The 24,228-nt window shown below is 38.3% G+C and overlaps 1 protein-coding gene across 3 annotated transcripts in view; it reads right to left on the bottom strand.

The window, feature by feature from the left end:
- The window catches only part of LOC144655204 (voltage-dependent calcium channel subunit alpha-2/delta-1-like), a 33,451-nt gene extending 15,775 nt beyond the window's left edge, over window positions 1-17,676 (bottom strand). The window contains exons 1-19 of one of the 3 annotated variants that reach the window (XM_078515423.1): window positions 17,330-17,657; window positions 16,936-17,198; window positions 16,734-16,815; window positions 16,534-16,644; window positions 13,511-13,570; window positions 13,270-13,417; window positions 12,334-12,465; window positions 11,940-12,003; window positions 6,767-6,917; window positions 6,079-6,156; window positions 5,622-5,711; window positions 4,908-5,009; window positions 4,440-4,518; window positions 2,569-2,618; window positions 1,900-1,995; window positions 1,325-1,393; window positions 809-916; window positions 410-484; window positions 25-102 (exon numbers count right to left, since the gene is read on the bottom strand). In XM_078515423.1, the coding sequence (XP_078371549.1) occupies window positions 25-102; window positions 410-484; window positions 809-916; window positions 1,325-1,393; window positions 1,900-1,995; window positions 2,569-2,618; window positions 4,440-4,518; window positions 4,908-5,009; window positions 5,622-5,711; window positions 6,079-6,156; window positions 6,767-6,917; window positions 11,940-12,003; window positions 12,334-12,465; window positions 13,270-13,417; window positions 13,511-13,570; window positions 16,534-16,644; window positions 16,734-16,815; window positions 16,936-17,030 (1,668 nt within the window). In that variant the 5' untranslated portion in view covers window positions 17,031-17,198; window positions 17,330-17,657. Of the gene's footprint in view, window positions 1-24; window positions 103-409; window positions 485-808; window positions 917-1,324; window positions 1,394-1,899; window positions 1,996-2,568; window positions 2,619-4,439; window positions 4,519-4,907; window positions 5,010-5,621; window positions 5,712-6,078; window positions 6,157-6,766; window positions 6,918-11,939; window positions 12,004-12,333; window positions 12,466-13,269; window positions 13,418-13,510; window positions 13,571-16,533; window positions 16,645-16,733; window positions 16,816-16,935 lie in introns of all 3 variants that reach the window. The other 2 variants (XM_078515422.1, XM_078515424.1) reach the window with 2 other exon arrangements.
- Window positions 17,677-24,228: the final 6,552 nt, after the last annotated feature.

A 24,228-nucleotide genomic window follows, 5' to 3' on the forward strand; every position in this document is an offset into this window, starting at 1 on the left:
ATACTCATTTTACTGATGCTGTACCTTTATAACGTTAGAGTCGTCTTCTGATGTCTCCACATCTTGTAGATCAACACCTGGAGGGTCCAGCAAGTAGCCATACTGCAAAGTAATACAAAATACACCGACATTGAAAACCTATAACAACAATACAATACCAGTCGGCATGTAACATAATGAGATTGCATTTCAAGAACACCAATCAGAACGTTTTCAAACAGAAATCTCGCAGGTTTTTTTTTAATGCAGTTGAAATGAAACAGTTGAAATGTCCACAAGATCGCGCTACTGTGTGAGTTGTGAAAGATGGATAGCAGGAAGTGTTGTAGCCTAATTGTTTTAGTGAAAAACAAATGATATGGGGTAAATGCATGTTCATGGTAGGACTGTCTTCGATTGGAATACTTACCACAGTTTTTAACCTTGGATGAAATATTATCATTCCATTGTTGTTAACTGCAAACATATATCCACCAGGTCCTACCTGAAGGCGATAATCAAAATTATAATAGATTATTTTCTCGACGTATTACTCAATTCTCAGAGATCAGATAGAGAAAATAACTGAAAGCACGTAGAGGCTAAAAGGTATTTTAACAAGTTAAAAGAGTACCATGCAACAAAAGAAAAATCGTACAAGGAAGACCAAAGCATTGGAGTTATCTATGACTTTCCTTATGACCTCGTAACACACAAACACGAAACAATGTTTCCAAACAAGTTTCACAATATTTTTAAATTTCCTGTGGGCGTTATTGACATTATAAAGCCATTTGGTAACAGATATCTCAAGGCACACTTTACTCACCAGTGGTTGTAACATGAATTCTTTGAGGTAATCCAGAGGTACATCTGTACCCATGACTCCAAGAAAATGATCTTTGTATTTCTCTTCATCTTGCATTCCATCTTTTGACTGATTCACAACAAAAAGACACGATGACAAAGTCACTTTACAACAGTACATGACTATACTACATCATATCTTTTGTAGCTCGTGCACAAGGTGGGTTGTCCATGACAAATCAACGAGGATAAATTTGTTTTACCTCTGGAAGGTTGCTGGTGCATTACCAGGGCAAAAGGATTTAAAAAGATCAATGCTTTCATCTCGCAGTCAGTGGATGCCATTATGAATACTAACTTAAATTTAGGATTGTAAAGAGTTTGGCAGCTGTTTAACAGGTAGCCATCTTTCACGGTAATATTGTTCAACTTTTGATAGTCTACACAAAAGCGTGAGGAAGCTTCATTTCCTGACGATGATAAATAAACTGGTAGATTGGTACATGGCAGCTTTTATCCAAGCCTACAAGGTACTTACAGAGCAATCAGAGGAGTCCTTAATGCGGTGGAACACTGGCAGAGTCCCAGTAACCATCATACCAAGTCCCTGCAAAACAAGACCAAAATTACCGCTGCTGCAGGAAATCCTAGGACAATGGAAGTTTATCTCAAGTGATATGCACTGTTAGGAAAAACAGACTGTTATCAACTTAACTATACATTCATTTAAGTGAACTAATTCCATAAGTCGTAGTTACATCACTATGAGATATCCTGAAATAGTCTGTTGAATACCAGAGTTATAAAACGATTATTCCAAATTAATATTTAAGGATAATTATGCACAGAATGTGCTACTTTTCCAGCTGTTGTTCTCTTTAGCTAACACCTAAAGCTATAGCTAACAATAGTTTGGTCCGTTGACACAGCACAAAATCTTCTTCAGTATAAACTGATCATCAGGGCATTTGAAAAGCAGAAAGTGCTTTGTTGAAAGAAGCTACTTTTTCCTGATAGTGGCTTGTGGATTTCGAAAGGACTGAGAGGGTTACAAAAATGATAACTTAATTTATAGGTTGGTCGTAAAGGCCTAGACAGTAAGGTACTGCTTACCAAGGCATCTAAATAAACACTTGTCCACACTGTGTGGTCCGTTGCATTTTCTTTAGGGGCCATTGCCATTGGGCGGGTCAACACACGAATGTAATTCTAAGAAAGAGAAGCTAATTATTAAAGTAAAGCCAATAAGAAACAGTGACCAAGACTACATCTTAGAGAAACGTTAAGTACAGTCAACTCTCGCCTTGCGGACACCCCGCTATTGTGGACATTCGCTATTACGGACAAAATCCAGATCCCCGGCGAAAGAGGTTTGACTGGAAATAACTCCCGCTATTACGGACTCTCGCTATAACGGACACTAAACGACGCCCCGAGCGTGTCCGCTATAACGAGAGTTGACTGTACACATATACTTCACTGTACAGTACAAGATAGCACATGTTAATGCTTTTGAACTACATGATATAAATATTCTCGAAATGAATTAAATTCTTTAATTAGGTTGAACATGGTACGGGTAGAAAGGATAGATGACAAAAATCTTAGTTTCTCAAAATCAGATTAACAGACCAAATGCCAAACATTTTTTGTCAAACCCAACCAACTCAATCATTAACTGGGTTTTGCTGCCTTGGGGGGAGGAGTATTTGAGAGGGGTGAGAGAATTAGGATTCTCCAGGATCACAATTTTTTTCTTTATCTCGATATCAGGATACCTACCTCACTAACTTCACGGACAGCTCCAACACTTTGAATGCGTGAAAAGTAGCCTGAGTGTTCAAAGATAACTCTTGTTAACAGTCAAACAACTTAGTCATACTTTAATCGCTCCATTGCTAAACTCATACTAGATTTTTACTGTATTATACCAAACTGCCAGTTTACATGGCTTTCCATTTGGACCTTCAAAAAACCTGCTGTGCAAACCTTTTACAACTTTAGTTGGCATCAAAACCAGCCCAGTGTGTACTTAAGATACATTTGAAGCCACACAGAGCAAGAATCAAAGTCTCTTCGAGATATCGACGTTTTTGCATGAAGTATGAGTCGAAGGTTTATCCTGTGCATTGTTCTTCGAACTTATCATTACAGTTTCTTTGTAGTTTAGTTTAACAATTTCCTATCTTCGCGGAGGAAATGCAGCCATATAATTTTGTCAAAAATGGCTCGTCCGCGCCGGGTATTTATACACATATTCCTTAACATTACACAAATAAACAGCAGGGTTGTCGCTAAGCGCCGGCTGCCGGCGAAATTCGCTGGCTGGGAAAGAGGTCATCGCCGGCTGAATTTTGGCTGGCGAACACTCGGTTAAAAGGGCATTGAACAGTTCTGTTACGCCCTCGTTCGATTTAGAATCATATATTCTGAGTAAAAAAGTTGAATTAACTCCTGACTACCTTGAATATCGATGCCACAAAATAATTGAAATAAAGGCTTGTTTTGAGAACTTGTTTACCGTGTCCTCTTTCCGTTTTCTGCGTCCGCTATCTTGTCAACACGAAGCTTAGTAGCCCCCCGCATTCAAGGCGTTGTGAAAGATTGGGAACGAGTTTGTTACCAGATCTCCTGGATCTCTCGTAAACGTGGGATAGTTTGTTCGATCAACGAGAATATTTTTGTTCAAAATTCAAAGCTTTTAATACCACGACTTCTCTGCTAAAAGGAACCACTTCAGAAGAGTTTTAGTGGATTCAGAATACTCGACAAAGACCGGCAACAGCACGGCGTTTCGTTTTGATGACATCTAAAGTTCACCCGCTTCACTTGATCTGTTCGCAGGCGACTTGCAAATTGCAAATTGCAAAGAGCGAGTTTTTTGGTATGGTTTATTTTTGACGTTTGTAGTTTTTAAACGATGTAAGTGCTAGTGATTCAGTATTTATTCGTGTTTTATTTACGCAATCCATTGTTTGTGCAACGCTTTTTATAGATCGCCTTTCAGACACACGTGCGTTGAGATAAGAAAGCTGACATGTCACTTTTAAAATTGTTATATAACGTTTGTAAATGTGACAAGTCACGTTTTTTTCAGTGATCACCCACAGCGGAAAGTAATCCCTTGAGAAATTAAAACAGTCCCTTGAGAAATTAAAAAAGTCCCTTGAGAGTTTACAAATATGTGGTTCCAAATTTTGTCTACATAACCCCTATTCTACGTTTTTAGCTTGTAAACAAGCAAAAACGTCGAAAAAAGCAATTAAAAAAACTGACATTATCCAAGAAAACTTCAGACACTAGATTTACATATACCGGTACCTGAAAATATCAACACAGTGATCTGCACCAAAATGATTGAAGATGACTTGTAGGTCAGACTGCTTTTAATTTGTGCAGTCAACGGAGTAAGGGTTTGAAAAGACAAAAATTGTTGTCAGGCAACATCTAAATCTAACTAGGAAATCCTGATAATTTGGCAAGAGGTAACGTAAGCTTGTCAACCATGCAAGGGGTCGTTAGTTGCCAGCGGTGTGACAAGGCAGTTGCTCTGTCATCTTCTAGTTCAACCTCTATCATACCAACAAGTGATTCCTTTCCAGCAGCCATAAATGTATTAGGTGGGAAGGCTGTATAATACATATCATGCTCACCTCTGTTGTTACAAGCCATCTCCCGCAGAGCTTCGGTACTTTCAGCAGGGGGACCCACAGCAAAAGTGAAAACTCGGACCTGCAAGAAACAAGGAACTCTATAGTGAATGAAATAATTAATTTTAATGTCAGTTCTCACATTCCTTATGATATGGAGAATAATTCACTGATTTGTCTTTTAGGAGGCTTATGCCTGATCTTGTAGCCCACTTCACAGTTCCATAAATTATCCATATCCACCGCACACAAGGTTATTGAAAATTCCGAGGGGCTGAGGGTCTCAAAAGCCAACGTTTTTAAAGGAAAGTATGGGGCTTAACTGCAATTTCCGGAGGGGTGGGAAATTCAAACCAAAAAACCTTGTCCTGCCTAATCTAGTTTTGCCTAATTTGACACAATCATATGTTACCAGGATAAAGTTGAGAATGCCCTGATGTGAACCTGATAATCCTTTATGTCATACTTCACCTTTTTGTCTGGGTTATTTTCTGCAAAAAGTTCTCGAAGACTTGAAGTTGTGCCATCACTAAGAACCATTATGGCCTGCTGGCACAGTGCACAGTTATTGGCCTGAAATGTCAACAGTTCAATTCCACTGTTAATATTTATTTACCTTCAGAACCAGAAAGCTTATTATAGGTAGCATACATGGTACAATAACATAAATGGCTAGTTCAGCATGGGCATATTTGTCATACTCGGGTTCCTTACAGAAAGTGAGAAGGGCCCCTGGAAAGGGGGTAAAGAGGAATGAAAGTAGGCCATCTGTTGTGCCAAATTATAAGACGAGGGGGAGGAGAGGGCAAAATGTCTTGGCCCTTTAGGTGCAAGGGAGAGGGGACAATCAACCCCTCAGGCCCCTCCCCTAGATCTACCATTATATTAGGTTTTACTCCAGGCTCTAAAGATTTGTTATTTGGCCAAGTAATGATCAATGTTACAGAACACTTAAAGGGGCAATATTGTGAGGGTATTTTGAGAACAAATTGTGAAGTACAAAGTTACTTTCGAATTGAGGGAAATAAAAGTAAACTAACTAAAGGTGAAAAGTGCTAACAGATTATAAATAACAACCTACAACCTTGAAAAATCTGGGCTAACTTTTTCAATATTCCACATCATGACATAGCTCCTTTAATTACGCTGCAACCACTAAAATGAAAATATATTAACTTTGTTCACCTTTCTTAAAAGCTCAAAGGCTTTATTCATCCCTTCTTTCCACACAGCAACTTCCCCATCTTGTATATCTTGCAATCTACTTTTGACATACTAAAAAATTAATAAAAAATTTAGTTAGTACAAAACTTATGTAAGTGAATATTTAAACACAAAGAACTACAAATCTCAAACTTTTGTTATGTGAACCCCAAAAGTATAGATTACTGTGAGGCTTTCCAGGCAGTGTCAGCTATAAATTATCAGATAAGTAAATACGTTGTGTGCATACCATGTATATATCAGGAAAAAATGTTCATAATGTTCTACAAAATACTAAGTCACATATGAGTTGGTGGTATTATTGCATGTTTTCAAATTGGAAAGTGATATGAGGACCTTTCTCACAAAAATAGGTCAATGATAATAAAATAAATCTATTTAATATTATCTATCACAACTAGAATAAACAAAAACTTACTATTTTGTTCTTCTTGGTGGCTTGAAGCAATGTAGGACCAGTATCCTCACAACACAGTACATAGGCCTTGTTGTTGAACTAGACAAAAGTACCAAAAAGCAAAATTATCACAGTCAGCCTGGCAATTCATAATGCGTAAATATGATAACTATAATAAGTATAAATTATTGGATGGTAGAGCAACTGGAAAGCTGAATGAGCAGCTGTAAACTCAATTAAGCCTGGCTACTTTGGGATGGCATTCAGTCCTTTTTAGGGCTCGAAATATGTGGTGTCGGTCATCAGGGACAAGTAGATAAATTTATTCCCAGGCAAGTCACTTTTTATGCTCAGTGGGCAAGGGCCCTGAGGCAAGTTGTCTGCTGACTGAATAAAAAATAACTTAACTATTTACACAAGCATACGTACTACCCTGGGAATCTGAGAGCTCCTAATGTCTAAAGAGCAAGCTGGACAAGTTTTTTCAAGACCTTGCCTTATTGCAAACTCAGGGGTGGATCCAGGATTTTTCTTAGGAGGGGGTACACTACTAAGGAATTGCATATTAACTGACTTTTTTTACAGAAAACGAGTTGTATTAGAAAGTCACAGTTCATGTCAGGGGCAAGGGTGTGCACCCCCTGCACCCTCCCCCTAGATCTGTCCCTGCAAATCTACAATTGGGCCAACATGAGAGTAACATACTTACATAAACTACATTGAAGAAGTCATTATCTCCAAAGGTGTCAATTAGATTCTGAGCTGATAGTTTTGCAATTCTCATAGGCACTCCATGCATGCTTCCACTTGCATCAATAAGAATGATAATATTCTTAGGAGATGTTGCACCTTGAATGTACCTGAAAGGCAGAAAGAATTTACTAAATCTAGGAACCAAGCCCCTCTTGGAACTTAGTTTTGTTATCTAGCTATAGAGTTCCACCGCGGTCAAACGACAGAAATATGCAAAAAATAAGAAAAGTACTGCAAAAATAATTGGTTTTAATTTTCACAGTTCAAAGTTCGATACATAACCGCTATCCTAAAGGTTTACTAAGTTTTTTGGAGCTTTACTAAAAAAGTTCTACGTGTTTGAAAATAGCGATATACGGACTTGTCGGCGCCATTTGTCAAAGCACCTTTGGTTCGGATGCGAAACATTTAAAAAGTAATTTAAACACTGGTTTACCTGAGGGAATGGGACTTTCCTTTACTCGGCAACTATTTTCATCTATCCTTGCTCGTAATAACACTTCAATTTGAACAAAAAACGGCGAAATGGAAAGAAAACCTGCCTGAGACGTTTGACCGCGGTGAACTATAGAGTAGCCTGAAGGGGTAAAATGGAGACTGCGATTTGCCTATTTTCAATAATTAGAGGCTAGGAAAAGGGCCTTGGCCAAACTTTGGCATGGAAATGGGATTTTTCTCCCCTCTTTCAGGACCTTCTTGTTATGTAGAGCAGTTTTAAGGCAGCACCTGGAGTGTGCGGGTTTGAATAAGATGTCAACATGAACATTTCTGACTGGTGACGTGTGTACAGTTTAGTGGTGGCAGATAAGAGTGCATTCTTTAGGCAGTATTTGAGGACAAAGTGTAGTTTTCAGGTGGAAATGTATTAAAGTTTTCAAGGTGAAAGAACAGTTTCAGGTGGAGTAACATTTTTGAAATTAAAGTGCAATTTTCTAGGAGAAAGTGTTGGTTTGTTGTGGAAGTAGAGCTTAGCTTTAAGAGGGCGTCTTTCTTAAAAGCACCCACTCAATTTCGCTTAAAAAATAATTTTGCCTGAAACTCTGTCAACTGAAAGACATTACCAAGGCAAGAACTAAAACAGATATGGTTTGATTTGAAATGATATTCTGGCCGCGTTAGGAGCCATAAAATATTTTCCCTTGTCGGCGCCGGTCACAACGTCTCGAAAATTGAAAAATATGCACTTTACGTAACACTGTAAAATATTTATTTCGCATCATCTAGTCGCAAATTTTATATCAACTTGCTCATAAACCTTTCTAGTTTTACAAGACAGTCACAATTTGGCTCTCGATTATCCTGAAAAGGCAAAATCGAGCGTATTATGACCACTACTAATCGCCTTTGAGCAAAGGCTGTAAATTGGCTTCGATTTAGAGGCTATTTTTTAAATTTTGGGACCAACCTAATACTTCTAGCCTATCCAGCCGACAAGAGTAGTCGTTTATCTACAAATATGTGCAAAATCCCATGTACGTTTTCAATATTTCAAAAATTATGACCGTTTTTATCAGCACATGTACCAGCATTTTCGATTTTTCGCCTATATTAAAATCGACTTCTCTCGAGCAGATTTTGACACACATACAGCCTACCTGCTTCTCATCTCGGCTTATGTCCAACGTTAGACGGTTAACAATCCCCAGATTGCTAAATCTCATAATAACTCCAGCAAATTGGTAGGTATTGCCTTCAAAACTTGAGCACCACGGCATCTATCGAGTCCCTTGTTAGCGAGCGAAAGCCCGAATCCAAGGCTATATTTCGCACTAAATACCCCATTAAACACCGTTTCAGAGCCGTATTTCTTCGAGAATCAGACAAAAGACCCTCCGAGACTGGTATTTAGAGAGCATAGCCGTGATTTGAGGTCTTAAATTCCGAAGAAACATCACCATTTACAGTGTACATCTCGACAATCGATACTGTGTGATGCTGTTTCCGCAGAGGTCCGCATAAATGGGGAGACCGCTGCTCGCCTGTGCCAACAACCACGTCTAAATGTTACCATATTTTTTTTAAATCAAAATTTGGAAAGCAATTTCGAGTTTTAAAGAAATCAATCCTATAAATAAATAAACAAACACGAAGCCTCGTGCCAAATGGCCCATACTGTCACAGCTTATCCCGGTTTCGATAGCATTAAGCGGCTAGGAATATTTCTACTCCCTCCTGGATGGAATTCTAGTCCATCGCAGTTCCCCACCCCCCGGCCCTCCCAGCATTATTTTGCCGGTATCTATTTATACAGGTGGGTGGGTAGAGGCGCTATGAGAGTAAAGTGTCTTACTCAAGAATAGTACAACACAGTAACCCTGGCCAGGGATCGAACCCGGACAGTTCGATCTGGAGTCCGGCCGGCGCGCTAACAAATAGGCCACCGCGCCTCCCATATGAATAAATAAATAAATAAATAAATAAATATCATTCGCCGTCTGTAAGATATAGCATTTTGAATTTCGGAGTTTCACGCCACACAAGACTTTAGACGGCCGCCAGAAAGCTGCCACGTTTTCTTAAAAAAAATTGCCTTATCCTGACATTTTTAATACTCTGGACAATTTTTGACGGATAACTAGAGTACGGAATAACGTGCAGATCTGAGGATGGGCCCTAAGCAAACCGAGGAGCAACGTTAGATTTTCGCCGAAGGTTAAAGAACACCTTACGGCACGGTTTACACTAGGAGAAAGAACTGGGCGAAAGGCGCACCCTTCCCAAAATGTCGCCGGATGACGAGAAAGATGTCCAATGCCTCCAGGAAAATACCCGTTAACCTGGTAGACCAGGTTAACAGAGAAATCAACGTCTCCCATCCCATCTGCTACGACACGTATGACTTCTGTGAGTGTTACTACAGCAACACGCTTCAAAAATTCAATGTGGTCATGCTGAAAGCCACCTGTAGCCACTTTGGGATTCCTGTAAAATCAAAAGAAAAAAAGAAAATTCTGATAGACAAGCTGACGGACATGATCCGTGAATATGAATGTGTTTCTGACTAAAACAATGTTAAACATCCCATAAGAGTAACAGACAGTCGTTGAGTAGTCTTGGCTTCATGCCTAAACGCAGCTGTGCTTTCATTACGTTAAGTCCTCTCATCCCTCTCATCAAAACATAATGTTAAGGTAGGCAGGCAGGCTAAGAATACCTGTACCATCACATCCTATAGGTGGTTTTCACTGTCATGCCGCGAAAAATAAAACCAAAACTATTGAGTAAAAAAAATCAAGAATATTACAGATTGTAGAAGACTACTATATAAACTACCGTTACTTGTTCAAGTCTCAGATCTGTACATTATTCCGTACTCTAGTTATCCGTAAAAATGTTTCACGCAAATTTGGAGAGCACAGACACGGATCTGGCATTAAATTCTGCTACAAATCAGAACACCATCACGAAAAAGGAAACATTCAAATAAACACTTTCCGCAAAACCTCGACGCTAAACTGTCCAGAGAATTAAAAATGGCAGGATGAGGCAATTTTTATTTATTTATTTATTTATTTATTTATTCATTCATTCATATGGGAGGCGCGGTGGCCTATTTGTTAGCGCGCCGGCCGGACTCCAGATCGAACTGTCCGGGTTCGATCCCTGGCCAGGGTTACTGTGTTGTACTATTCTTGAGTAAGACACTTTACTCTCATAGCGCCTCTACCCACCCAGCTGTATAAATAGGTACCGGCAAAATAATGCTGGGAGGGCCGGGGGGTGGGGAACTGCGATGGACTAGAATTCCATCCAGGAGGGAGTAGAAATATTCCTAGCCGCTTAATGCTATCGAGACCGGGATAAGCTGTGACAGTATGGGCCATTTGGCACGAGGCTTTGTGTTTGTTTATTTATTTATAGGATTGATTTCTTTAAAACTCGAAATTGCTTTCCAAATTTTGATTTAAAAAAATATGGTAACATTTAGCCGTGGTTGTTGGCACAGGCGAGCAGCGGTCTCCCCATTTATGCGGACCTCTGCGGAAACAGCATCACACAGTATCGATTGTCGAGATGTACACTGTAAATGGTGTTGTTTCTTCGGAATTTAAGACCTCAAATCACGGCTATGTTCTCTAAATACCAGTCTCGGAGGGTCTTTTGTCTGATTCTCGAAGAAATACGGCTCTGAAACGGTGTTTAATGGTGTATTTAGTGCGAAATGTAGCCTTGGATTCGGGCTTTCACTCGCTAACAAGGGACTCGATAGATGCCGTGGTGCTCAAGTTTTGAAGGCAATACCTACCAATTTGCTGGAGTTATTATGAGATTTTATAGCAATCTGGGGATTGTTAACCGTCTAACGTTGGACATAAGCCGAGATGAGAAGCAGGTAGGCTGTATGTGTGTCAAAATCTGCTCGAGAGAAGTCGATTTTAATATAGGCGAAAAATCGAAAATGCTGGTACATGTGCTGATAAAAACGGTCATAATTTTTGAAATATTGAAAACGTACATGGGATTTTGCACATATTTGTAGATAAACGACTACTCTTGTTGGCTGAATAGGCTAGAAGTATTAGGTTGGTCCCAAAATTTAAAAAATAGCCTCTAAATCGAAGCCAATTTACAGCCTTTGCTCAAAGGCGATTAGTAGTGGTCATAATACGCTCGATTTTGCCTTTTCAAGAGAATTGAGAGGCAAATTGTGACTGTCTTGTAAATTAAACTAGAAAGGTTTATGAGCAAGTTGATATAAAATTTGCGGCTGGATGATGCGAAATAAATATTTTACAGTGTTACGTAAAGTGCATATTTTTCAATTTTCGAGACGTTGTGACCGGCGCCGACAAGGGAAAATATTTTAAGGCTCCTTACGCGGCCAGAATATCATTTCAAATCAAACCATATCTGTTTTAGTTCTTGCCTTGGTAATGTCTTTCAGCTGACAGAGTTTCAGGCAAAATTATTTTTTAAGCGAGATTGAGTGGGTGCTTCTAAGAAAGACGCCCTCTTAAGATGGAAGTGTATTTTCCAATCATTAACCTAGAAAGTTTGGGCAAAAATCAGAAATTCCACGATTTTTCCATGACCTAACTTTAGAAAAGATCCTACACGTAATTGATAATCTTTAATGTTGACAATGACTGTGTGAACCTGTACTACTAGCTCACTCTGCAACAACTTACCATGGTCTTCTCCTTGCATCATATAAATCCACATGATTTGGGTTGTTATCGTCCCAGTACTTGGCTGAAGAGAAATATGTTAAATACTTTTAAGTGTGTGACATACAGATCGACATGTACATGTATGGCAAGAAAGGTAAGAAAGATGTCACAATAAATTTTTTTACCAATAAATAAGTAAAAAAACATTTTTTAAGTCATGTTTCTTTATAAGGGGAAGCAAATGGTAAATTCAAGACTTCGCAAGACAGCAAGAATATATTTTCTGCAAGTCCAAGACCTTCTAAGTCTTGCTAAAGAAATCAAGACTCCAAGAAGGGGGCGTCACAAAAATAATTGGAGACAGTAATACACCTGAGAAACCTACAAATTTATACACATTTGAACTTCATACCTGGATACGTTCTCATAAATCCCTTATCTGAACCAAAGTACTGCCAAGATAAGCTTGGGTCATCATGTCGATTGCTGTCAAACACAGTATCTAGAGCTGAAGTCCAGCTGATTCCATTTACAATCTCTGAAGCTGCAAAAATGTAAATTGTATGTTATTAGACCCAAGATCAAAACATCGAATCTTTTTTAATGTACACAATGCTGCATGTTAGCACTTAAGGATGTTCACACTAATTGTTTATGCACATTCTTACTGCGCACGTACCGGTAATTCATGTCGCAACGTCACACCATGTCATGCATGAGCACGCACATTGATAAATTTTTCCAAACACATATTGGGTGAGTATAGCCCTTGTGTTAACTTCGCTTGCAGTTTGCTCTCTAAAATGGTTGGTGACTCCCTTTTTTTCGGGATAAAATAACCTTTTGGGATAAATCTTTACCGATTGACCAAATATGAGCCAAATTCAAATGTTAGAAGTTTTTGTTTTTCATTTTCTCTTCCTGCGCGCGATTGAATCAGTCAAATTTTGCAGCATTTTGCTGTTTGAATTTTGCAAATGCAATTGTTAAGGACAAGGTTTACTCTAAGGGACTTTAAAGCAGGTGTTCGTGGGGAGGGCACGATCGCCCCTAAGAACGACTGCGTGGGAGGCTAAGTAGTATCCTGTCTGGAAGAATATTTTGGTTGGCCAAGACTACGAAGTCTTAGTACTCAAGAGACTCAACTGTCCAAGTCATGTTATACATACAGAGATTGTGTTACCAAGTACAATTTTATTAGAGGTTACCATTTAGGAGTCAGCCACATTAAGGCTAACATGAGTGTTGTTAAGGATCCAGAGGGATGGGTGAAGGTGTCAAACCAAAAACCTCCCACGGGGGAGGTAAAGGGTATGGACATTTTCTGAAACAACACAATGAAACTAACCTCCATCATAGACATCTGTAGGGACGTGTACAACACTCCTGTTAAAGCTGATCGCATTTTTGAAGGTAGAGTTATATTCCAAGGCCAGGCCAGTGTTGTTTAAATACTCATCCAAATCCTTGGAATTTGGATAGTCTATGTCACTAAGCTGAAATTTAAAATTAAAGCCATGTCGAGAACAATAATTGTAAAATAATATGAATTGAAAAACACATAAATTAAATTATTTGCTGTCAAATACCTTCAAGTTTTTATCGTACTTGTACTTGCAGTAAGCAGTCTCAGCCTTTTCTACTAATTTCTATAAAATAAATAAAAAATCCAAGCTTATTACAATTTCAATTTGCGATGATACGTTACTCCCAAAGTCTTTTCCCTTCAAAATTTAAGTGTTTGCATGATTTACATGGACCATTCTTTTTCTTTATGGGTTATGCATGGCATGAAATCAGCCTATATATCCAGGAACGTATCAAGGGGAAAGGTGCAGGGGACGCACCCCCCCCCCTCCTGAGATGACCTGTGGCTTTCTAATACAACTGGTATTCTGCAAAAAATAATCAGTTACATCATACCTTAAGTAGTGATGCACCTGCTCCTAAGAAAATCGGGACCTTCAGATTGGAGTACAAGTACAAGATCGACGGGGAGCAGGATTTTCTTATTTCAATCCAGTTACGTTCCCAGAGCCCCTACTCCTCCCTGATGCTGACCAGTTAAAAAGAAGACTATCAGTACGAGATTAGTGTGAAATGCGATAACCAAAAATGTAAACACTATGTTTGAAAAGTCGTACTCATACTCAATCTTGTACTTGTACTCCAATCTGAAGGTCGCTAATATCCTGGATCCACCCCTGTTATTTGTGATTTAACTTACAATAGGCTCATGATTGGGACCCCCACCCCCACCCCACTTACTGCCCTGACAACAGCTTTAACTAAACTACTACGATTTCCAGTTGAGTGAGACGCGAACAAAGTTTGGTGACGAAGTTTCAACATAACAACGGCATTGTTGTCAAGGGCAAACTTCTCTGTTACCATTGGTAACAAATTTGTTTTTGTAACTGTCTTGCTCGACATTCTCGATGCTTTAATAAATACAAACACTACAAATATCGTCAGCAACACTTTATTACGCTTTCAAATAAAAAATATATACACAGAGACAACGATAAAAGAATCAAATAACGAAATATATTATGCCCTAGCTGTTTTATATATAGACGGTAACAGATCTGTGTTGAGAGTTGTCGTTATGTTTAACGTGCGTCACTTTACCTTCCTCGTTAGAGTTACTGTTCAACTGAAATTTTATTGTTTTCCAACTCCAGGGATTTTCTAGCAGCTTTAAGAATTCCTTCAGCTTTAAATAATATATCTTTCATGAAGTGCAAAATGAATAATTCGCGAACTGAAATGAAGAATATTTAGCGCTTCGTAAAGCTGACAAAAGCTAACACCATTTTGGATCGAAATTTCAAAATATTAGCCAATCAAAAAATTGCTCAATTAAAACTGACGCCATCTTGGATTGAAATTAGCCAATCAAAAACTTGCCCTGTTTCCCGAGAGGTCCTCCTTGTATAAAAGAACTTTGGCGGTCAGTACCTGTAACAACAAGTTACCAATGGAAACAGAGAAGTTTGCCCTTGACAACAATGCCGTTGTTATGTTGAAACTTCGTCACCAAACTTTGTTCGCGTCTCACTCAACTGGAAATCGTAGTATCAATTTTTATTTGTTTTTTTGTTTGTTTGTTTTTTTTTTCTACCCTTAATTTACTCACTTGGGGATGGAAGGAAACATACTTGCATCAGCTTAATGAATCTTAATTTAATATGCAAATTTCTCACATCCATTCATTTTGTTTCTATAAAAAGTGAACAGTTGCAAGCCATCTGTATTACTGATAACAATTTTTAAATAACAACACAAATGGAAATTATTAAATTTAAAACTAAACATTAATCATTCTTCCCAACTTTCATGATTTTTTTTGAAAAATTATGGCATTTGTAAAATAATTGAAAAATAAAAAAGATGATTTTTATGCTTTTCGCAATCTAATATTTTTATATTAACGCTGCAAATGATTTAATACCTACAGATCGATACAACAAAATTATGTAAATATGATTTCACACAAAATTTAAATATTCCATATTTGTAATTTAGTTTTTATGCAAACATATTATTTTCATCACCCCAAGACAACTTACCTAGAGAACACTAATTTTATTTGACATACAAAATTCATTGTTTTAATAACAATGTTGTCAAAATAGAAAAGAACCAAGAACCACAGATTAAAATGAAATTTCATTATGTATCTCGTTTTTTTTTTTTTTTTTTTTTTTTTGCAAATAGATTTGTCTGAAATTAAAATATCTGTAAATTTAAATAACAGTGCGATGAAATAAATATCCCCGTAGATATTTTTCAACTTAAAATACTTTACTAGCAAAAGAGTAAGCTTAATTTGTAAACTTGCATACGCAACAAATGTTCCATTGCACAATCACCAAACATATTTAAATAATAAAATATTTTTCAATTATTCATCCCACCTCCGTGCAGGAAAGAGTTTTGAAATGTTTGCCTGCAGGCTAAAGATCACACTTCGTTTAATTTTAATATTAAAAAAACTTTGACACAAATTTAAACGTGCCGATCGCGAGCGGATATCGACGCCAAAAAAACACATTTCGCTTCCACTTCAATTCACTGTCAAACTTGAAAAGCTGTGAATGAATAATTTCAAACTTATGAAAACTGCTCTGATTTTTCTTAATTTTCCACTGTAATAAAGCATTCTAAGTTTGGAAAGTATGTATGTAAGTAAATTCAAACCGAAATTGCACGATACAAAAACATCGACCGCAAATTAATCGTGGGGATACAGTATAGTAGGTAAAGTAGTAAACAGAAAGACGTTCCCAGCTGCCGTGAATATAAATTAAGCTAAACTGACGGTCTCTGAAAAAAAGTAAGAGTACAACATGGCTCATAAAAATTATATCAAAAAGGCATCACTAACGCAAGTTTTAGGGAAGGAAACTGACAAAAAAAGCACAAAAATATTAAAATCGCAAGCAGTGTTGTCAATCAGTGACCCCGACGCCAAGTATGATTTCCTGATAAAAGCTTCAGCTGAAAAGTGCTGTCAATTTACGGGATTGTAAACATTATACGCTGGATTTAATTTCAAATGGATTTTGCCTAATCTGTAGCGACCACACCAAGATTTCAGCCTCCATACCTTTAATGAAGATGTCTTGCTGCTGAAGAAAACTTGCATTTCTGTTCTCATCTTGTCGAGAACTTCGCTCCAAAGCACCTCTTCCGTCGTGAACGTTAAGTTTTCATACGCCTGTAAGTTGAACAAACTTTGAATAATACTAATAGCTCATCACCATGAAAAACATAAAACGATATGAAACACGAGTCTCTCTCTGATACCTGCTTTAAGTCTTTTGAGCCGGTTACATCTTCCATATATTCAGAAGTTTCTTCTCCGATGCGTTGTGCCCACTGTCGTACCCTAGTGCGTCAAAATTTTGAAAATTATATCCCGCAAGTTGCGATCAGTTGAGGTGTACTAAAACCACAGACAAGCAAGAATACAAAAATACGAACCACAAAAGAAATCTGATTCACTTACATATCGCTTGTCAGGTCTATTCCGCTAACCCTACTACTGGCGAGTAGTATGAAGCCGCAAACTGAACAGAACGAGACGAGAAACTTCACCGCCATCTTTCGTGTGTGTGACCACCAAACTGTCAACACCGAAGGCTCAACTTCGAGCCCGAAGGCGCACTTTTGCCTCTAATTAGATGGATGGCTGAAAACCCACTTTCAGACTAATTTCGCCAGATTTCTTCCTGTGGCATTTACTTGTCTTAATCGATTTTTACTTGGAGCCTGTAAAAGAGGGCAATAAATCGACGAAATGAATGTCGACTGGCTATAAGCCTGATAACATCAAAATTACGTAAAAAATACACTATTTTTGAGCGACAACAAAACTTTTGTTCTTTCTAACAATGCATTACCCTGAGAGTGTGAAAATATAAATTGACCAAAGCAGTCGCAGAATCTATTAGAATAACCAGAAACTCCGAAATTTCTGCTCCTTCGTTTGTGATTTTGTCGGTAAACAACAGCGAAAAATACCCCCACTACATTAATCGGCGCGCCATCTGTTTTTTCTGGCGTAGAAAACGAGAAGTCTTGCCGGCAAATTATTTAAATTCGTTTCAGAGCGATTCACAAAACGAGATCATTCGATATTTCAAAAGCTTAAACAAAAGGGATAGTTATTCTCGAGAACTGAAATGAAATTTGGTTGGCAGCTGTGTGTATATATTTTGAGAGAACAGACTATAAAGGGTAGCTTGTGCGACAGCTTTCATTTCCCAAGACTTCATTTTCCTGACAGGCAAGCGAAATGATACTGACAGACTCCACACAGCTAATGAATTATTGATGCCTGTTATCCAAATATCGCCGTAAACTTAGAATTATTTATCTTCTCTTCCTCGCAAATGATGTCAGGAAAGACAAAATAAAGAGTCTATGAAATTTGAGCGGGAAGGCGCTTTTTTCTCCTTTATCGATGGCTTTCGAGTCTTTAGCTAACATGAGGCACATATTTTTGATTGTAGAAAAGTTGTTTTTTCCAGACCAGCCGTATTTACCGCTCAGCTGGGAAATTATGTGAAAATGTTAAATGCTAATTCAATTCAAGGGATAAAGAAATTATAAAGAAGCAACCAGCTGTGTAAATACTACAGTGCGACTATATATGCACACGAGGTGACGTGACAAGTTCTTTTTTGTTCCGGCAACCTTTTGCACGGGTAGTAATTTTTTCGCATTTAAAATACAATTAAAGAATCAGTGAAGTTACCAAGGAAAACGAAATTAAAAACAATCAATACAGTTATAACCTAATTAGCTGCTGAAATATCCAAACAACTGGTTAAAAGAAAGAAAACATAGCTCTCAGCAGACATTGCAGAAACATGTACCCCCTGCTAAAAAGAGAACCGCCACATGCAATGATGTCGTAACCATGGTGACGTTTTGGCTACCGAGAACTCGCATGTGGGGACAACGCGAAAAGGTGGCCAAAAAACTTATTTTTCTTTGTTATTGCGTTTTAGCTCGTTTTTGCCAACATTTTTCGCATGCAAAGGTGCTTCCCAGGGTGAGATCTTCGTTCTCATGGCCAGAGTCTCACCCTGGGAACAAGGTTTCTGCAAAGGCTCAACGTCTTACCACGTTATTTTCCTAAATATTTTGAGACTTATTTTTTTAAACATTCATAGAAGTTACTAAAAGCTTTAACTTTGATAATATAAAAGGCTGTTCGAACTAAAGGTTCAGTCCCGAATGGCTATTTTTAGAACAAAATTGCGCGCGAAATATACGGCCGGTGGTAACCTTGACAACGAGCACTTCCACGAAACATGTAGCTTGACCAATTTGAATAATCGACAATAAAAACTAATAAAACATTATTACGATAAAATAAAAACAATCGTCACCCACAATTTTTACTCGTTTATTTATTTTTACTTAAACTTCTTATCAGGGGGTAAAGGTGATTACAACGGATTAGATATGCGTTATGTGTTATTATTGTGTTATCAAGTCAACACCGCTTACCAGAATCACTTACATGTCTTTATGCAACTTATCAAACAAAACATTTTAGATCAGCTTAATCAGCAATTGGGTAGAAATTCTTTTAGAATTCTGGCTTCTCGTACAAATAGGAAAACGGATACCGTCACTGTTTCATTTTTAATGGCTTGAAAAAGAAAAACGGTAAATAGGAATTAATTATTGTACATAGTTTCATAACTGATAGCATTTACAGAAAACTCACGAGTTTTTACCTGCACACTTTTAGTCCACTTTTTTATGCTGTAACAAGATTAATCGATTTATTCGTATTTCGAGGCATTTCGAGGCCATTTGTACGAATGAATTTCTTGCATGCGCTTAATTATATATAATTAATTCCTATTTGACTTTTTCCTTTTTCCTTTTTTCTATGACAACCTTATTGCAATTAGGTGTATTTAAAATATTATCAAAAGCAGAAAAAGGAAGATGGCGAGTCGCGAAGGAAAAAGGAAATCAAATTAACTTAAACTTGGATATTATCGATAACAAATGGTGTGCATAATGCACGCCAAGCAAACAGAGTTCAGATAGCTCACCTATGCAATCTAATCAAGCAAACAGAGTTCAGATAGCTCACCTATGCAATCTAATCAAGAATAGATACTGCCATCGGTCGGGAACCGCCCTTCACCCGTCAAATTCAAGCTTTAGTCAACTTAGTCTGCTATCACGTATGCCGATTTTGAATACACGAACAACAGTAAAAAAAGTTCTGTGAGCGAGCTCGCAATTTTCCAGTACTTCACTCTCTCCTGACCCCAAACCTCTGGTTAACTGTTTTTTTATGGTTTTGCCGATGGCACACTGGGAGCCCAGGCTCACGCTTTGACAACTCGGTCAGAATGGAGGCGTCAAAATTATAAGGATTTGTATGAAACTTTATAGCAAAAATTCATATCGAAAGAAAATACAATAAACAGCTAGTAAAGTTGACATTTTACATCATATGTTGTCTATGTGTTGCTTCTTGACTGTTCTAAAGCATTTAAACCTTATTTAACCTATATTTTTAATTTTAATTTACCCTTACCTAAATTTATAACTAAAACTAAAAATATCGGTTAAATAGGGTTTAGATGCTTTAGACCAGTCAAGAAACAACACATAGAGTAAAAAATCAAAGTGCATAGTTCCCAGTGCATGCTACTCGGTTGGAGTAATCGTAACACGACCTGTGTACTGTCCATATGCACTTTGATTGTTTTGGGGGTTTTGATAGGTAACTTCAGGCTGATAGAAAGTAGCATGCACTGGGAACTATGCACTTTTACAAATTGCTGCTTTTCACTGTCACGCCAGTAACGCTACTGTCACGCGCTGCAAAAAAATTAAATCTCGAGAACTGAAATGAAGCTCGTTTTTTTCTTTTTTCAAGATTTCTGCATGTAAGGGTGTTTCCCAGGACCCAGGGTCCCATGGCCAGGGTCTCACCCTGGGAACAAGGTGGCTGCAAAGGCTCGGTTACAAGTATAAAGTGTCTTATCACATTCAAATTTATGTCTTTAAAATATTTTGAGACTTCTTCTTTTAAACATTCATAGAAGTTACTAAGAGCTTTTCAACTTTGATAATAAAAAAAAAGCTGTTCGCACTAAAATTTCAGTCCCTAATGGCTACTTGGATTCCTGTTCCCTCAGGCGTACCCCAAGGGAGTTTACTTGGACTGATACTCTTTGTTTTATTTATAAATGATCTAACTGATGCTACTATTTCCTGTGGAATAACAACTGCTTCATACGCTGATGACACCAAGATTTACAGAAATATATCCAAAGAGAGTTTTTCTGTTACCTTAAGGTTACTATTTTTAGCGACTATTAAATTTAGCGATTTTCCGAAAATTAAGAAAAAGGCAATTTTAATATTATTATATAGCTTAAAGTCACTAAAATTGAACGAACATTGTCACTGTCAGAAAGAACAAAGTGAATGCAAATGTTAGAAAGTGGGTCCCGTCAGGGAAATCAGTCATATTCTCCACGATTCCGGCGATCCCAGCTCTCTCCCAACCCTTCTAAAAGGTTGCCCACTTTCTGACGTTTCATATACCGTAAATCCGGTATAAGCCCCCCCCCCCCCCCGCAAAGCCCTCCCCGGTTATAGGCCCATCCCTTAAAAAAAAAAATACATCCGGTTATAAGCCCCCCCGGAAAAGCCCCCCCTCGAGACGGTACTGAACAGGGTAAATTTGCTTTATTATACGTTTTTACTTAAAAACGTATTTCGATCAACACTCCCGTGGCTCGTTTCGAAACGTTTTTTATTCCGCTTATAAGCCCCCCGGATATAAGCCCCTCCGCTATACGAGCCCACCCAAAACCCCTTACGAAGGTAAAGCCCAGGGCTATAACCGGAACACGGAGTTGTTGAACAGGGCCACAATAATTTTGTATTCCTCAGGCGGGAGGGGGTAAGATAATTTAGCGAGTACAAATAGCGATTGGCCCAACTCACTAAAATCGCTAATTAGTAGCCGCAACAATAGTAACCTTCAGGTAACCTGCAATTGGCCCTGTCCATTCTAGCCAAGTGGAGCACCGAAAACAACATGAAGTTCAATGCTGACAAGTCGAAAGTTTTAACTGTTACTCGAAAGAAAAACCCTTCTCTTTTTCCTCATCACCACTGACTAGACAAACTTGCCCGCGTTCTAAAGGAAAAAGATCTTGGAAAGGAGGCTTCAAGTGATCTCTCCTAGAAACCGAACATTCATCATTTGGTATCGAAAGCCGCTAACAAACTGTTAGGGTTATTGATCATGAGACGAATCTGTCCTTTAAGCCTGGTTTTCACTAGCGACGCAAGCACAAGCGCAAGCACAAGCGCAAGAATAACAGCTCTTATTTCAACGTGAAAAAAGCTTCGAATCAAGCAAAAGCACAAGCGCATTGCAGTTTTATGCTTGTGCTTGTGCTTGCGGCAAGCACAAGAACAAGGATCAAAATTTGTCCTTTTTGCGTGATTGCGCTTATGCTTGCGCTTGTGCTTGCGTCGCTAGTGAAAACCAGGCTTAACTAGCTGACTCTAAAATTATGCGTGCGCTTTACCTGTCCTTGGTTGTCCGAACTGTCCAATGGCTCCTGGCTTCACAGGTGTGGTCTCCTTCTCATGTCACACAAAAGAAAACAAAATCGAGATCGTACAAAGAAAGATCCTGAAAACAGGATCGGATACGTATCTTTTAAAGACCGTCTCCTGGCTCTTATACTATTACCTTTAACTTATGATAGAGAAGTTAAGGATCTTGTGTTTTCTACAAGGCTCTCCACGGACTTATAGATTTGAACATCAATGACAATATGTCACCTTCGTAAGTAACAGGCATAAAGGTCTTAGTAAAACCGCGAGTCTAATGCCTAAAACTTGTTTCTGTAAATCTACATCATTTCAGGCTTCCTGCTTTATCAGGATTGTTTAGCTGTGGAACCTTATTTGCACAGATGCTACCCCGGCTCCAGCATGTCAAGTGTCTTATTTTTCAAGAGCTTTAATTCTCGACAAACATTATTTTTTCTTTAATATTGAAAGTCAGTTTTCAATGTAGATTATCCCTGTACTTATGGTCCACAGTCAGGGAATGTCCTTGTCACAGGAACTAGCTCTTCTCGCTCTTTGTTGTATTTCTTTTTTTAAGTTATAAAATTTCTTAGCTTTTAATATATATTTTTCTTTGTGATTAGGTACTTAATAGATTTTTAATTCGGGAAGCGCCTGGGTACTCACGTCTTGTTCGCGCTCTCCCATTTCGAAAATACCCTTGCCTTTTTCTTTAATTTTGTAGTTTTTAGTTATGTAAATATTTATGTCATTTTCCCAATAAAAAAATATAACGAAATTGCGCGCGAAATATACGGCGGGCGGTTACCTTGACAACAAGCACTTCCTCGAAACATGTAGCTTGGCCAATTTGAATAATCGAAAATAAAAACTAATACAACCTTATTACATAAAACAATCGTCAACCACAACTTTAACTCATTTTTTTTTCACTCAAATGTTTTATCGGGGTAAAGGTGATTTCAACGGATTAGATATGCTAATACAAAACTTACTCAAAAACATTGACGACTGAAAAACTTAAAGTCATAATCAAAGTGATGTTGAAAACAGCGTAACGGGCTTAAAAAGTTTGCTTTAGGAATACGGCACAATTGTCCTTTAAAAAATATCTTTTCGTTTCGTTACCTGACTGAATTTCATGATAACAGCTATGTTAAATTCAGGGAAACACAAAACGCAGAGAAAACCCAGAACTTCTCGTTGCCGGATCTCTTTCCGCAGAAATGTTCGTCGTATACCAGACGTCACTGTCGCGTGAAGAAAAATTAATTAAAGGCGAAGAAAAATGAGCCTTAGTCGCAGATGGCGGTTTAATATCGAGTTTTTGGTAGGTAACTTTATAAAAAATAAAGGTCAGCTTCGAGCCAAAGTGGCGCATACTGCCGGAGCTTATCCCGGTTTCCTTAGCATTAAGCAGCTAGGAGTATTTCTACTCCCCCCTGGATGGGATGCTAGTCCATCGCAGGGAACCCCCCAGCATTATTTCGCCAGCACCCATTTAAACACCTGGGTGGAGAGAGGCACTGTGAGAATAAAGTGTCTTGCCCAAGAACACAACACAGTGACCCCGGCCAGGAGGGCTCGAACCCGGAACGCTCGCTCCGGAGTCCGGCGCGCTAACCATTAGGCCACCGCGCCTCCCACAGGTAGGCTGATAGAAAATTGCAAAGGTTCGCCGACAGGGAGACCGAAAAGAAAAAAGCAAGAAAATAATCGGAATAGATTAAATATCCAAATTCTAGTGCTATGGGTCTGCAGAAAACTACACTATAAGTCTACTATAACAATGTTTTACTTCTGTATCTGAGGGATAGACCATTTCATTTTTGAAGGGAACTGAGCAATTTCTAAAAACAAATCCTGCACAGCAAATACATACAGAGAAAAAATCGTACAAAATTTATTGAACCAGTTGGGGAATTTCGTTATTATGTGAGGGCAATTTCCCCATGGTGTTCAGTAACGTTATTCTCATGACCTGTGCAGTTGATTTTGTATTAACATTTGGAGGAGAAATGAGGTGTTGATTAAAAACGCAACCAGCGTTAGAGAACTTTATTTAGTCAGGGCCGTAACTAAACTTCTGACATAGACGAGAAAGAACCCGAGCGCCCAACGCGCACACCGCTACCCCCCCCCCCCCCAAAAAAAAAAAAAAAAATAAAAATATAGAAGCTCTGAAACGCTAGTTTGAGCA

Source organism: Oculina patagonica, chromosome 5 (assembly GCF_052425735.1).
Source record: "Oculina patagonica isolate OP01 chromosome 5, crgOcupat, whole genome shotgun sequence".
In the NCBI taxonomy this organism is placed as follows: domain Eukaryota; kingdom Metazoa; phylum Cnidaria; class Anthozoa; order Scleractinia; family Oculinidae; genus Oculina; species Oculina patagonica.